The sequence below is a fragment of the Capricornis sumatraensis genome, chromosome 1 (assembly GCF_032405125.1).
Source record: "Capricornis sumatraensis isolate serow.1 chromosome 1, serow.2, whole genome shotgun sequence".
NCBI classification, from domain to species: Eukaryota; Metazoa; Chordata; class Mammalia; order Artiodactyla; family Bovidae; genus Capricornis; species Capricornis sumatraensis.
In genome coordinates, this window is record NC_091069.1 from 231,478,473 (window position 1) to 231,492,292 (window position 13,820).

A 13,820-nucleotide genomic window follows, 5' to 3' on the forward strand; every position below is an offset into this window, starting at 1 on the left:
GTTTCTATTTCTGTGTCTTTAATTCAGAGCCGAGAATTAAAAGACATGTGCAAAGTATGTGAGTTGAGTCCTTCTGTATTTCAGTGTATTTTTGTAACATTTTACAGTTATCCTGCTCACTACTAATTTAGTAGCATTTTCTATGCAACTAATTTTTACCATGTCTTTTCTACACATTTAACTTAGTGTTTTGAAAAAAAACAATTCTTTTTCATAATGACACTTAATCTACATAGATAAATTAACCGTTACTAATACCAGTTTAAAGCAAACATATAAGACTTTGGGAGTAATGGAATTGACTCTTGTTAAGCCTAAAAATTTATGTGGTGGGTGTAGGAGTGACTTGGGCAACTGGAGAGTAATCTGATGCCATCGGCATTTGCTGTGCAAAAGGCATTGGTCACTGTGCTTTCTGGCACAGTCTTTCCCTCCATATATGTTCATGATTTATTTTGTGTACAAACTCATTCTGAACATCATCAAAAATACACATGTAGCCCAAAAGGATCTTTGTGGGGTAACTCTGAAGTGCCTAACAGTTTGGAAACAAAATAAAAGTAGCTCTAAAGCACCAAAGTAAGTCAAAGCTAAAACTTTCATTCAGATTAGATTTTTGCATGCATGGTTCTTATGAGAAAATAGAACTGCCTTCTTTAGAAACAAAGAGAAATACATTCTTGTACTGTAATAATTCATAATTTTTGACATTTTACCTATATTGTCAAGGATGTGCAATAGCTTCAATACAAGAGACCTTAAGGAGGGGGCTTAATGAATCTTGCTGAAAAAGAAAGCTCAACAAAGTTAATCAGTGTAAAATAAGAGTTTTCTGGAGTTCAATACAAGCAGTGACAATCTACCCTCACCACACTTTGACTCTCACAAAGAAACAAGTCAAGCAAGCTTAATTTTCACCAGCTATTGATTTATAGATATTCGTGCCTTCATAAAAATCATTTGGTAGCTGTTTTCTAATTAAGTGGCATTATTCAAATGTCATATATTTTTTGTCTTCATTTTCATTGATTTCTCTGATTTATAAACTCTTTCACATGTTCCAATTTCTTATCATGTTTAACACAATCAATGTTCTACTCTAAGCTTCAAGCCGTCTATTGAATGCCTTTACATAATCTGCCATAGTTCAGAAATTGAATTCAAACTCTTCTTCATAATAAAAATGATTTTAACCTTTTGCTGTAATTTTTTCTTTCTTTTGTCAGACAAATTAATGAATTCTTTAACCATCTGGAAAACAAAAAAATTTAAGAGCTTTAATATTGAATAATACTATTTATATATAGTGTTATATACTTGTATCAGACTTAAAATCATTTTGAAATACACAAGAAAACAATCTGTACCTCTTTACATTCTAAACTGTAAAATATCTACCTCCATGTATTGTACAAAGGATGACCTCAAAGCAAAAAGAAAAGCTGAACAAAGAGTTTGGCTAACTTAGGCTAAATAGCAAATCAGTTGAATTAGTCTTCAAATTATTTTCCCTCTAAAATAGAAGATGGGGTAAGAATGGTAAAATAGTTTTCTGTTTTTTTGTTTTCTGAGATGTTCTGGTTACTGTTGTACCTTTGTAATAAAGTACTCAAAATTAGCTAATTCAGAAAGTTATCAAAGGGATTCAAATATGATAGATACGTTAACAAAAATGACAATTTTTATTGGAAGTAACATAATGTGAAGCAAAGAAACCGGAAATTTTCAAGTTAATGATACAACTACGTGTTATTCCAAACCATGCTTCAACTTCTCAAAATTGAGGCAAAACCTTTCTCAATTGGTTTGGCTCTAGTGTTTTCATTTGTCCCGATACTCTCTGCATTACATTGTGAAATAGCTGATCGTAAAACAATACAGAATCATGTCCTCAGTCCTAGGCATTTTAGTTTGCCACACTTTCATTAAGGAAATGGGAGAGCATAAAGCTCACAGTGTTGTGACTCAATATTCATTTTGTTCCCAGTGACAAATCCTCACGTAGAAGGACCACACAGCCCTCATGGTGGATGGAATGGTGTAGTTTCAGTCATGTTGTGGATGGTTGTCCCTCATGTCAGTGGCAAGGGCTGGGGTATTGGTATTCAACTCAGAGACCTACCTAAAGAAATGAGGTCATTAGATATCTTCCTTTTTGTGTACATTCTTTATACTCCCATTCGAGAAAGAATTCAGCCTAGGCTAATTCTAAAGTTAAAAAGATGCACAAGATGAATAAGAAAGGAGATTAAGAATAGCTGAATGTAGAAAGTAGAAGAAATGGATATTAACCTTTAACATTTTTGATAATATGTGTATTTTATCAACACATAACAATATCAATGTTTCTCTTGGTTTATTCATTAAGAGTTTTTTTTAAGCATAGTTTTAATTTCTTCAGAGAAAACATATTGTTTCAACTAGTTAATTTTCTTTATTTATTGGCAAGGCCACTGAGAAATTAATTATGCTGTGCCATGTCTCCCTTTTTTTCCCCTGAAAGACAATACTATTAGATTTGCTGAGAAGATCCTTCTGAAGGACATTTATTTGAACATAATTCTGGTCACTGTAGGCCCCCAGCCCTTGCAGATATTCTAGACTAGAGGCCCCATGTGCCAACCACAAGCTTCTAGCAAAATGTTTGCTTTCAAGACAAGACAGTAGGATGAAAAGTGGCCGTTACTGTCTAAACTGTAAGATTACCTAAACTGCAACTCTTCTGATAGAAATCCCCTTTCTGCTGTTAGAGCAAGCAGCATGAAATAAAATGATACCCTACTAGACTCTTATTTTTTATGAGCTGAAGGAGTAGAAGTAGGAGAAGCAGTTGAAAGTGAGAAGAGAACCAAATTTCAACTCAATGAAAAGAAAGATATTCTAACAGTTGTGCTTTTTGCGACCCTATGAACTGTAGCATCATTAGGCTCCTCATCTCTAGGCAAGAATACTGAAGTGGGTCACCATTCCCTCCTCCAGGGGATCTTCCCAACCCAAGGATTGAATCTCATCTCTTATGTCTCCTGCATTGGCAGGCAGGTTCTTTACCACTTGTGCTACCTGGGAGGCCCCTCTAACTGTTACAGATATCCAAAAATGCCATTTACTTTCTTGGATAAGAGATGAGGTTTCTGCCTTTGGCCGTGTTCAATTATAAGCCAGAGAGCCCTAACCAAGAGTGTTGGAGCAATCAAGCATTGGCTAGACATCTGGACTACATACATCACAAAGTAACTCTGACTTTGAAATCGATGTTCCTATATTTTAGGCTGTGTGTGTGTGTGTGTGTGTGTGTGTGTGTGTGTGTGTGTGTGTGTGTGTCCATTCATTGAAATAGATCTAAGGCCAGTCTTATGTGGGGAACTGATATTCCTGATCAATATCATGATTATAAGCACTTTGAAGTTGCAGACTTGAAAAGATATTCTTAACCTAATGGTACATTAACTTAAATGCAACCTTACAAAACTCTGTACTTATCCCTTAATAGCCTCCCAAAACAGAGAGAATCAAAAGTAGAAAACCTCCAGAAATAAGAACACTATTATCAGTGTTTACCGGCTAAAGTAATTTAGCAGACTCATAGAAAATGACCTTCCCTTTAAGTTATAAGCTCAAGGATTTCAAGAAAATCTGACTACAGTATTTATTCAGTTTAATGAAGCTCAATTCCTTGTAGCTGTAACTACATTTCTTTCCTTATATTAGCTTTACTTACTTAATGATGCCTATTCATCTTCTTAAGATGTGTTTTGCTGTGTTTTTATAGGCCGTGCTTTTGGAAGTCTCATGTTTTTAAAAAGTCAAATTAAGTTTAAAGGAGGACAATGAAAAATACAGGGGATGGGAGAGGGCTGGGTAGCAGCCAGGAGTGCATAGGGAACCCCAAAAATTCTCAAAGAAATGACAAAGATGCAGCTCTCTGAACACTCAAGCCCTGTGAATAGCCTTTACTACAAGACCAGTAGAGCCCTGACCTTGAAGCACCTGATCTTGGATTTGAAGCCCACCTCCTGCAAATGGGGCAGAGACACTGCATGAAGTTTGTCTTATTTTAGGACATAGATAGATATAGATATAAAAATACACAATATATGTATAGCAATATTATAAAACGGTACAATCATTATATAAGACACAGTCCAGAAATTTCTCTAAGGGGAGAAGAGGTGATAGGAAAGGAGATTTGTCTTAATGTTATAAGAGCATGGCAAGACCTTTGGTTTTACTTTTGTGTTTTGAGAGGAGGAAAGAGAAGGATTGGATTGAAGGGGATGGTAAATAGACATTGTGGGGAGAAAAGTATGCCCCATCTTAAGTCACCCCCTGCTTCTACTAGTTGGGTACAAAGAAATTTACCTTTTAGGTTTCTTTACTGAAAAAAAAAACAAAACACATGATCAGAATTACAGATATCTTCCCTACCAACAAAGAACTGCCCTGATGATCAAACAAGATGTATGAAACTCTGCTTTGTAGACTCTAATATGTTACAAGTATTCACCGATACTCTTACTAACTGTTATTAACAAACATCTTTCTGTCCCTGAACCTGGATCTAGTCTAGTGGAGAGGCAGTGTAGTCTGGCAGAGGGGGTGTGGACTTTGGGTAAAACTCAGGACAGCTCAGTTCTTCCCTTTATTGTGTTTTACGTGGACAAATACATTAATATGGTCAAGTGCAGTTGTCCCAACTGTAAAATAGAAATAATAGTATCAATGTATGAGTTTTCTTGTTATAATAACATGAATTGTTAAATTTTTTGGAAAGCCTTGAACACATTCCTTAGCACAAATCCTAAAAAGTGAGTCCCATTGGTATTATTACTATTTTATAACAATAATACTGATGTTATTTTGTTGTTGTTATTTAGTTGTTATGTCATGTCCAACTCTTCTGCAACCCCATGGACTATAACCTGCCAGCTCTTCTGTCCGTGGGTTTCCCCAGGCAAGAATACTGGAGGGGGTTGTCTTTTCCTTCTCCAGAGGATCTTCCTGACCCAGGGATCAAACCCCTGTCTTCTGCACTGGCAATTCTTTACCACTGAGCCACCAGGGAAGCCCACTGATACTATTACAATGTCCTAAATCTAGAAAAGGACATTAAAAGATTGCACTTGTACTTATTTGTAAATCTTGTACTTATAAACCTTTGGCTTCGTAAGGAGAGGCTTCACTCTGGGTACCATGATCTTGACTGGCAAGAAAGCTTCCGTCCTGGTGGTAAAGATCACAGGTCTTCAGCACAATTCATCTCCTATGCTTAACTCTAGACCCCATAGGAATTATTGGGTTCATCTTGAACAGATTGCCTCAGGATTTAGGACCAAGCAAGTATTATAATCCCAGGAGCAAAAGTTTATAATTCTAACAGAATATATTATAATGTTTGTTTGCAAATCCCCCCAATATAGCAATGAAATTGTTTATTGGTACTCTAGTTGGCTTCTTGCATCTCAGTGGGTACAGAATCTGCCTACAATGAAAGAGACACAGGCAGATGTGAGTTCAATCCCCAGGTTGGGAAGATCCCCTGGAGGAGGGTATGGCAACCCACTCCAGTATTCTTGCCTGGAGAATCCCATGGACAGAGGAGCCTGGTGGGCTACAGTCCATAGGGTCACAAAGAGTTGGACACAACTGAAGCAACTGAACACACACACAGTCCAGTTTGTTCAGAATAGTTGTAGATATACCCAATAACTGATAAAAAATGAAATCTGAGGTATTCTCTAAAGAAGGCTCCCAGTTAAAAATAAAGGCAAATTTTATTAACAAACAAAAAAATTAATCCCAGGACAAAATTATGGAAAAAATAAAAGAATGCATTTAGTTCTTTCTTTACTTTCACTTTTATTACAGTTTTGTAGGTTCTTAACATCCAAATTAAAATGAATTTCAGTGCACTACTTGGACAAGTAGATGAAAGTCAGTATGTTGGGCCAAACTTTACTAAGTCAGATAGAGGCCATGTTGAGGAGTCCATGTGAATTTAATTAGTGTTAGTTAATCTGGGTGTAGTGAACTGCTGTAATATTTCTGCACATGAACCAGAGTAATATAATAGTTTCATTCTTTCACTATTCGGAGAAAGAATCAATCAGAATTAATAATAAACATATTTTATAAAACAGATATATAATAAAAAAGAAATGCTTCACCATGGCACCAGGTTTTCCTTCCCTTGCTTTCATGTTTAGAGTTGATATGATTTTTTTGATCCAAAAGAATTCAAGTTCTGGAAGATTCTTTGTGTAAAAGGTTATAGTAATACTTGAAAAATGATCATATGTAAAATCTACAATATAGTCAATATCAATTCAAGATAAGTAAATAAAACAGATATGATTTTTTTTCTTACTTTCTTAGTAATTACAATAAGTAACACCAAATGAAAAACATAGTATCAAATAAGTCTGTAAAAAACATGATTTGCTGACCATATTATGTTGCTTAATTAACATAGGAGTGGTTACCATGAATTTTTAGAGCTTTTAAAGATAGATTGTCCTTTTATACAGTTTAAATATTCCCCTAGTCTTGTTTGCACTATTAACTTGCTTCTTTTTCCTGAAGAAAAGCTTTCCCAAGCAAATATTATTTTAAACCTGAGTCTCCACCAAATGCTAACAAACTGTGAATTAGTGGAAATAAAACAAATGTTGTTTACTGTACTAGATAAATAAAATGTTAATTCAAGTTATTTTTCATTGACCCTGAGTGGGAAGGAAGTAGAATCAAGGTTATTCATATTGAATACTGTATCAACTATTTTGACATTTGTTGTTATTATTGTTACTACTCTTATTGGTTCTGGGGTAGAGTTTGTTCTTTATTTTTTCAAAATTGACCAATAAATCTATTTCCTTGGTAACTGACTACTCTGGGCCAGACTGGGGCAATGAAGGTTTAACAACCAAACTGGTTGCTTCTGTCAGCTTAGCCAGCAGTCTTTTTGGCACAGAGGGCCAGTTTTGTGGAAGACAAGTTTTCCATGGACCAGAGGATGGGAGATAGTTTTGTGATAATTCAAGCGCATTACATTTATTGTGCAATTTATCTCTATTTGTGTTATATCAGCTCCACCTTAGATCAATAGGCTTTAGATCCCGAAGGTTGGGGACCCCTGCAGTGGAACTTAATGTAGATTCATTCTCCTTCTGAAACATGTCTTCAGGAGAGTTTTGCTCATGAAACACAAAGTTGAATTTGCCCACACATTTTCATTAAGTGCCCCAAGAAGGAAGTTATTATTAAGCCTATTCATTCAGGGGAATTTTGCTACATGATATAAATAGACAAAGCAGTGCTAATCAGTGCTACCACCTTGCTTTGAAGGGAATCTTTTTTAAAATTCTAACAACCAGCTACAATTTAAAATGAGTCTATCAGATTGTCAAAGGTTTTTTTTTAAATTGATAAAAATTAATTTTGGCAAGAATATGAGGAAAACACAGCCTCGACACCATTGTTAGAGATGAAAATTGGTATAATCTTTCTGATAGGCAGACTGGTAGTATGTTGATAAAGTAAAATTAATGCATGTCCTTTGACAGAAGTAGCCCATATCTGGATATTTCGCCTAAGGAATAGTCACTCAGCTGAGGAGAGAGGTTTGTATAAAGATGCTCAGTACAGTTTTGTTTATAAGGGGAAAATCTGAAACAACCAAATGTCTAATAATGGGTAATAATGGACACAGTGAAATAAAATTTGATATGAAGATATGAAGAGATTATGCTGCCATTAAAAATTGTTTAGAAGATTCAAATTTATTGCCATGGAAAGAGACTTATAAATATTATTGAGCTAATGAAAGTAAATTATATAAAAATACAGTTAGATTTATGTAGCATTTTGCACGATGACTGCCCTGGTGGCTCAGTGTAAAGAATCCTCCTTCCAATACAGGAGACACGGGTTCAATTCCTGGGTCAGGAAGATCCCCTGGAGAAGGGAAGGACTACCCACTCCAGTATTCTTGCCTGAAGAATCCCACAGCCAGAGGAGTCTGGCGGGCTACAGTCAATACGGTCACAAAAGAATCAGACACAGCTGAGTGACTGAGGACACACACAGATGAGGATGCTTGATAATTTCCTAAAACCAAAAAGATGAAGAGTTGCTGTGAAAGCAAGGCTAAAGAAAGAAAATATTGGGGAAATATCTTTTTCTACTCTATTTTTAAATTTTTCATTTTTAATTGAAGGACAATAGCTTTATAGTGTTGTGTGAGTTTCTTCCATACAAGAGCGTGAATCAGCTGTAAGTATATGTATATCCCCTCCCTCTGAAGCCTCTCCCTACCCCTTCCGTCTACCCATCTAGGTCATCACAGAGCACCGAACTGCGTGCCCTGTGTTACACAGCGGCTTCCCACTAGCTGTCTCTTTTACACATGGCAGTGTATATCTGTCAATACTCTCAATGTGTCCCACCCTTTCCTTCTGCCGCTGTGCCTACAAGTCTCTTCTCTATGTCTATTCCGGTCCTCCTGCAAGTAAGTTCATCAATACCATTTTTTCTAGATTCCATATGTATGTATTAATATATTACTTCAATATTTGTTTTTCTTTCTTGTAGTTTAATTCATTTTTTTTAAATTCTGAAAGTAACATGTTTGTAGTAAAAAATTAATACAAACATTAAATGTCTGTAAAATGAACAAGCTGTGTGTACATGTGTATGTTAATACACTTGATGGATTCATCCATATACAAACATATTTTTTGTTTCTTTAACTTACTTTTTTTTTTTAATGTCTCACATTCAGAAGTCCTAACTCCAGCTAATAATAGCTGAATTCATCACACACATTTTTGAACCAAACACACTGGTCTGAAAATGGGGAAAGAAGTGGACCCCAGAGACAAAACTGGGGTACGACCACTAAGAGGCTGAATGGATCCTAGTCAGCAAATGTCCTCTCTAGAGTAAAATACATTTGGGATGGGGACCCAAGAAGGGAAGGACCTATGCATTTAACCTTGATATGAGGTTATTAAAGCTATGACAAACCTAGACAGTGCATTAAAAAGTAGAGACATCACTTTGCCAATGAAGGTCCATATAGTCAAAGCTATGGTTTTTCCAGTAGTAATGTTTGGATGTGAGAGTTGGACCATAATGAAGGCTGAGCATCAACGAACTGATGCTTTTGAATTGTCGTGCTAGAGAAAACTCTTGAGAGTCCCTTGGACAGAAGGATATCAAACCAGTCAATCCTAAAAAACAACTCTGAATATTCATTGGAAGGACAGTTGTTGAAGTTGAAGCTCCAATACTTTGGTCACCTGGTGCAAAGAGCCTACTCATTGGAAAAGACCCTAATGCTGGGAAAGATTGAAGGCAGGAGGAGAAGGTGGTGACAGAGGATGAGATGGTTGGATGGCATCACCAACTCAATGGACATGAGTTTGAGCAAACTCAGGGAGATAGTGAAGGACAGGGAAGCCTGGTGTGCTGCAGTTCATGGGATCACAAAGAGTTGTACACAACGTAACAACTGAATAATAACAGCAATGTGATTATTAATGTCAAAAACTGGGTAGTCTCTCTGGACTGAATATCTTCTCCCACCTTCCTCCTAACAAATTCATTTGTTTAAGCCCTAATCCTCAATGTGATGGCACTTAGAGGTGGGCTTTTGGGAGGTAATTAGGTCATGAGGGTGGAGTGCTCATAAATGGGATGAGTACCTTCAGAAGGTGAAACAGTAGAAAGAAGTTCTCCCTTTCTCTCTGCCATGTGAGGACACAGCAAGTAGGTTGCTGTTTGCACGCCATCAAGAGGGCCTTCACCAGAACCAAATTGCCCAGCACTTGGATCTTAGAATTTCCAGCCTCCAGAACTATGAGAAATGAATTTCTGTTGTTCAAATCACCCAGTCCATAGTATTTTGTTACAGCAGCCTGGCGTGTTATGGCACATAGGCAAATCTCACTTTTTGAAAAAGTAAAGATATAATGAAATAGAAAAGTATCCCCCATCTCCTGTATTTCCCCCCATATTTTCACATTGTCTGTGGCTATTTGGGTTACAGTGTTTGTTTAGATGAGCTGGCCTAGAATGTAAAGTGAGTGCTCAGGATAATTGATGATCACTACAACCAACCTAGATAGCATATTCAAAAGCGGAGACATTACTTTGCTGACTAAGGTCCGTCTAGTCAAGACTATGGTTTTTCCTGTGGTCATGTATGGATGTGAGAGTTGGACTGTGAAGAAGGCTGAGCACCGAAGAACTGATGCTTTTAAACTGTGGTGTTGGAGAAGACTCTTGAGAGTCCCTTGGACTGCAAGGAGATCCAACCAGTCCCATCCTGAAGGAGATCAGCCCTGGGTTTTCTTTGGAAGGAATGATGCTAAAGCTGAAACTCCAGTACTTTGGCCACCTCATGTGAAGAGTTGACTCACTGGAAAAGACTCTGATGCTGGGAGGGATTGGGGGCAGGAGAAGAAGCGGACAACAGAGGATGAGATGGCTGGATGGCATCACTGACTCGATGGACGTGAGTCTGAGTGAACTCTGGGAGTTGGTGATGGACAGGGAGGCCTGGCATGCTGCAGTTCATGGGGTCACAAAGAGTTGGACATAACTGAGTGACTGAACTGAACTGAACTGAACTGCTGCAGAAAGACCATCCTGTACCAAAAGAGCTGTGTCTTTTTAATCCATTCTTTCTATTACTGGTTTTAAATAATGTGTCTGACAAGATTCTGCTTTCTTTCTGTCAACTGTCAGTGAACAGGTATTGGGCATTATTGGTGGGGCTGTAAATACATTACATGAAAAAATAATGAGTCCTTAAAAAGTCAAGAGAAATGCCTCCAGAGACGTTTACCTCCCATGGTGATTTATGTAGGTCTGGGAAGGAAGTTTCAGAAACTTCCAAATGAAAAGTCTGGAACATAAACTAATGTCTCTCCCAAATCTGCCTTTGCTGGAGCCCCTGGACATATTTCCCTTTCACTTCTAACCTGGAAGTTGGAGAATGTTTTTCATGTTCAACTTAAATTGTTTAGTTAATGGTCTAAGAATAACTCTTAGGAGCATCCCTCAGCATAACATGTTATTACTCTATCCCTCTGACTGTAATGTGATGTATCTATTGTGTTCTTGCTGAATAAACTGATCCCTGGGATTAATCATTTTCTTTTACCGGCTAGAAATTGTAGACATTTAATGGATATACCTACATCAGTCAATTTAATGAGTCTTATTGTCTGAAGTTTGAAATATGATACTGATCCTGATCATTCTAATGTTGAAATATAGTTGACATTCATCCTTACCACAAGTTTCTAAGTTCTCCAGGTTTGTCTCTCTTGCCTGCCTGAGGAACATAATTTAGCTAAAGCTTTTTTTTTTTTAATTTAGTTCTTCCAGGGTCTGAGAACTCAAGTGCACCTTCTGGGTGATGTACAGAATGGGCTAGAACATTCTTGCATGGTTCACTACAGGGCACATTAACCAAATCACATAGTTTCGTTTTCTGTAAGAGGGACTGTTCTGTCATCCCGGTAGGAATTGTGCCATTGAGGATCATGCTGGTAAATCTCACCCTGGGATATCACTGACAGCCTTGCAGTTGGAAAGGAGGCTGAGATGTTGACATGGATGTGGCATCTGTCCCTGGGCAGAGAGCCAGGGTAGAGTCCTGGCCAGTCCTAAGGATGGCCTTCCCAGATACAGGAGGACCATCTAGCCACCAAACACAGCCACAGGAAATTAAATGCACTCAAAGCTGAGTCATAATTCATGGCTTTTGTTCTCTGTTTTGTTTCCAGTTGTTTGAATTTATGAACTTCTTGGCTGAGAATGTCATCTTCTGTTACATGGGCCTGGCACTGTTCACGTTCCAGAATCACATCTTCAATGCTCTTTTCATACTTGGAGCTTTTGTATCCTTTGAAATACTGAACACAAGGAGAAGAAAACAAACTACTTAACTTTAGGGATTATTCTTTTAAATTGTTCATTTTCCTCAGATTTACTGCAAAGTTCAAATTCAAAACATGTAAGTAATTTGAGTTAGAGGAGAAAAGCATCCTAAGAAATATTGGGGCCTTTATTAAATGTCTGTGGTTCAAGATATAAAGTTTGGAAATTGCTGAGGAAAATAAAGGGAAAAAAAACTGAAAGAGGAAGACATTTTTTGAATATTCAAAATATGTTTAAAATATGTTATGAATCATTTACATAAAAATTATGTCAACCCATTTTTTTAATGTTTAATCTGCGTTAGAACGTATCAGAAAACAGCCAGGCCTTAGAACTTTAGAAATACTTTCATTGAAAGATGGTAAAATCTTTTTTCCAGTGAAGACTTTGTAAAAAGGATAGACAGAGTAAAGATCAAGTCAAATTACCATGATGGGTGTGCTTTCACTATCTTAAGCATTGTGCACATGTAAGTTTAATAAGACAGCCTCTTTCCTGTAAGTGAAAGATCAGGTAAAGTCTAGACCTCACTTTTAATGCAGGGGGCTTTTCTTGCTCTAGGTCTGGGATCTAAGCATTCCCAGAGGAAATGGATGTCTATCAGAAAAGATACTGAGCCACTGTGGATGTTCCCAGGGATAGTCAGCAGCTGTTATCCTTGTTCCTGGTTGGAAAATGGACATGATGACCTCTGGGATCACAGGTAGACGATCCTAACAGCCAAGAGAGCCATCTCCTCTCTGGAAGCCCTGGTCCAACTAGGCACCAGCCCTGGCCTCTTGTTCTCTTTTCACTGAGCAGAGAAGTGAATTTTCAAATTCCATCCAAGTCTTAGAAGGACGCGCCCTCTTTCCCAAGTAACTCCTACCATTTGAGGACAGACTAGCACAGACAATCAGGGAAGATGTCCAAGATGTCAAAAGGGGACAGATGAGTACCGCCAGTATTTTCATAGATTTTTTAACCTGTATAGCTTGGATTTTAGTGAAATGCCTCTTAAAGCAAAAGTTGTTTTATACATTTAGACAGGCAATTCCTCTCGAAATTAAATTCACTAAAAGAAAAAAAAAATAAGTGAAGCTTGCTAGATTTAGAGAGTATAAACTGATGGGAAGTAAGATGATAATCGTGAGCCAAAGCACATTTATCCTTTCTCAAGTGCTGCTTGAGAGGATAATGGCACAGCCTCGGAATGGTCTCTGCCTCACATTTCGCAGCAGAATTGAGCATAGAGTCAGTTATCAGCCACATAAATGTGATGAGAAAATTTACGGTGATTGAAATGGTATTGGATTAACAATTTTAAACCGAGTATATGTTCAAAGAAGACCTCTATTATTTCTGGAAAGGAAGTGACATTGAAAGATGAATTTTGGAAGCGGTTTAGACATACATGTATCTACATGTTTGTTCCTATTTTCTGGGTCATAATATAGAGAAGCTTAAGGTCATAATATTTAAAGCCCAAGGACTATCACACTTACTGCAACAACATTTTCCTCAATGTTTCCCGGCGCTTATCCACAGGTAGCAATTTTTGTAGCCAGAGCCTGCAACATATATCCCCTCTCCTTCCTCCTGAATCTAGGCCGGAAACACACGATCCCCTGGAACTTCCAACACATGATGATGTTTTCAGGTATGTGAATTTTGTGTGTTCGTGCAACTCTTCTCTCATATTTTTTCCTTGTACTTGAAAACCATGTGCACTCTACATTATACTTAGAGACTTCTTGGGGAAGCATAACTTCTCTTTACCCCATTGTACCTACTTTCATGCTGCTATCCATACATTCTGTGCAACAATGGCATTTCTTTCCAGAAAGAAAATGAAATTAAAGAGAATATGGTTAAGATAGCCACGAGTTTCAATA

The 13,820-nt window shown here is 37.3% G+C and overlaps 1 protein-coding gene across 1 annotated transcript in view; it reads left to right on the forward strand.

Moving 5' to 3' along the window:
* Positions 1–13,820, forward strand: part of SLC9A9 (solute carrier family 9 member A9) — a 649,412-nt gene that overhangs the window by 386,021 nt on the left and 249,571 nt on the right. The window contains exons 10-11 of the mRNA XM_068974483.1: positions 11,793–11,906; positions 13,474–13,585. Of these exons, the coding sequence (XP_068830584.1) occupies positions 11,793–11,906; positions 13,474–13,585 (226 nt within the window). The remainder of the gene's footprint in view (positions 1–11,792; positions 11,907–13,473; positions 13,586–13,820) is intronic.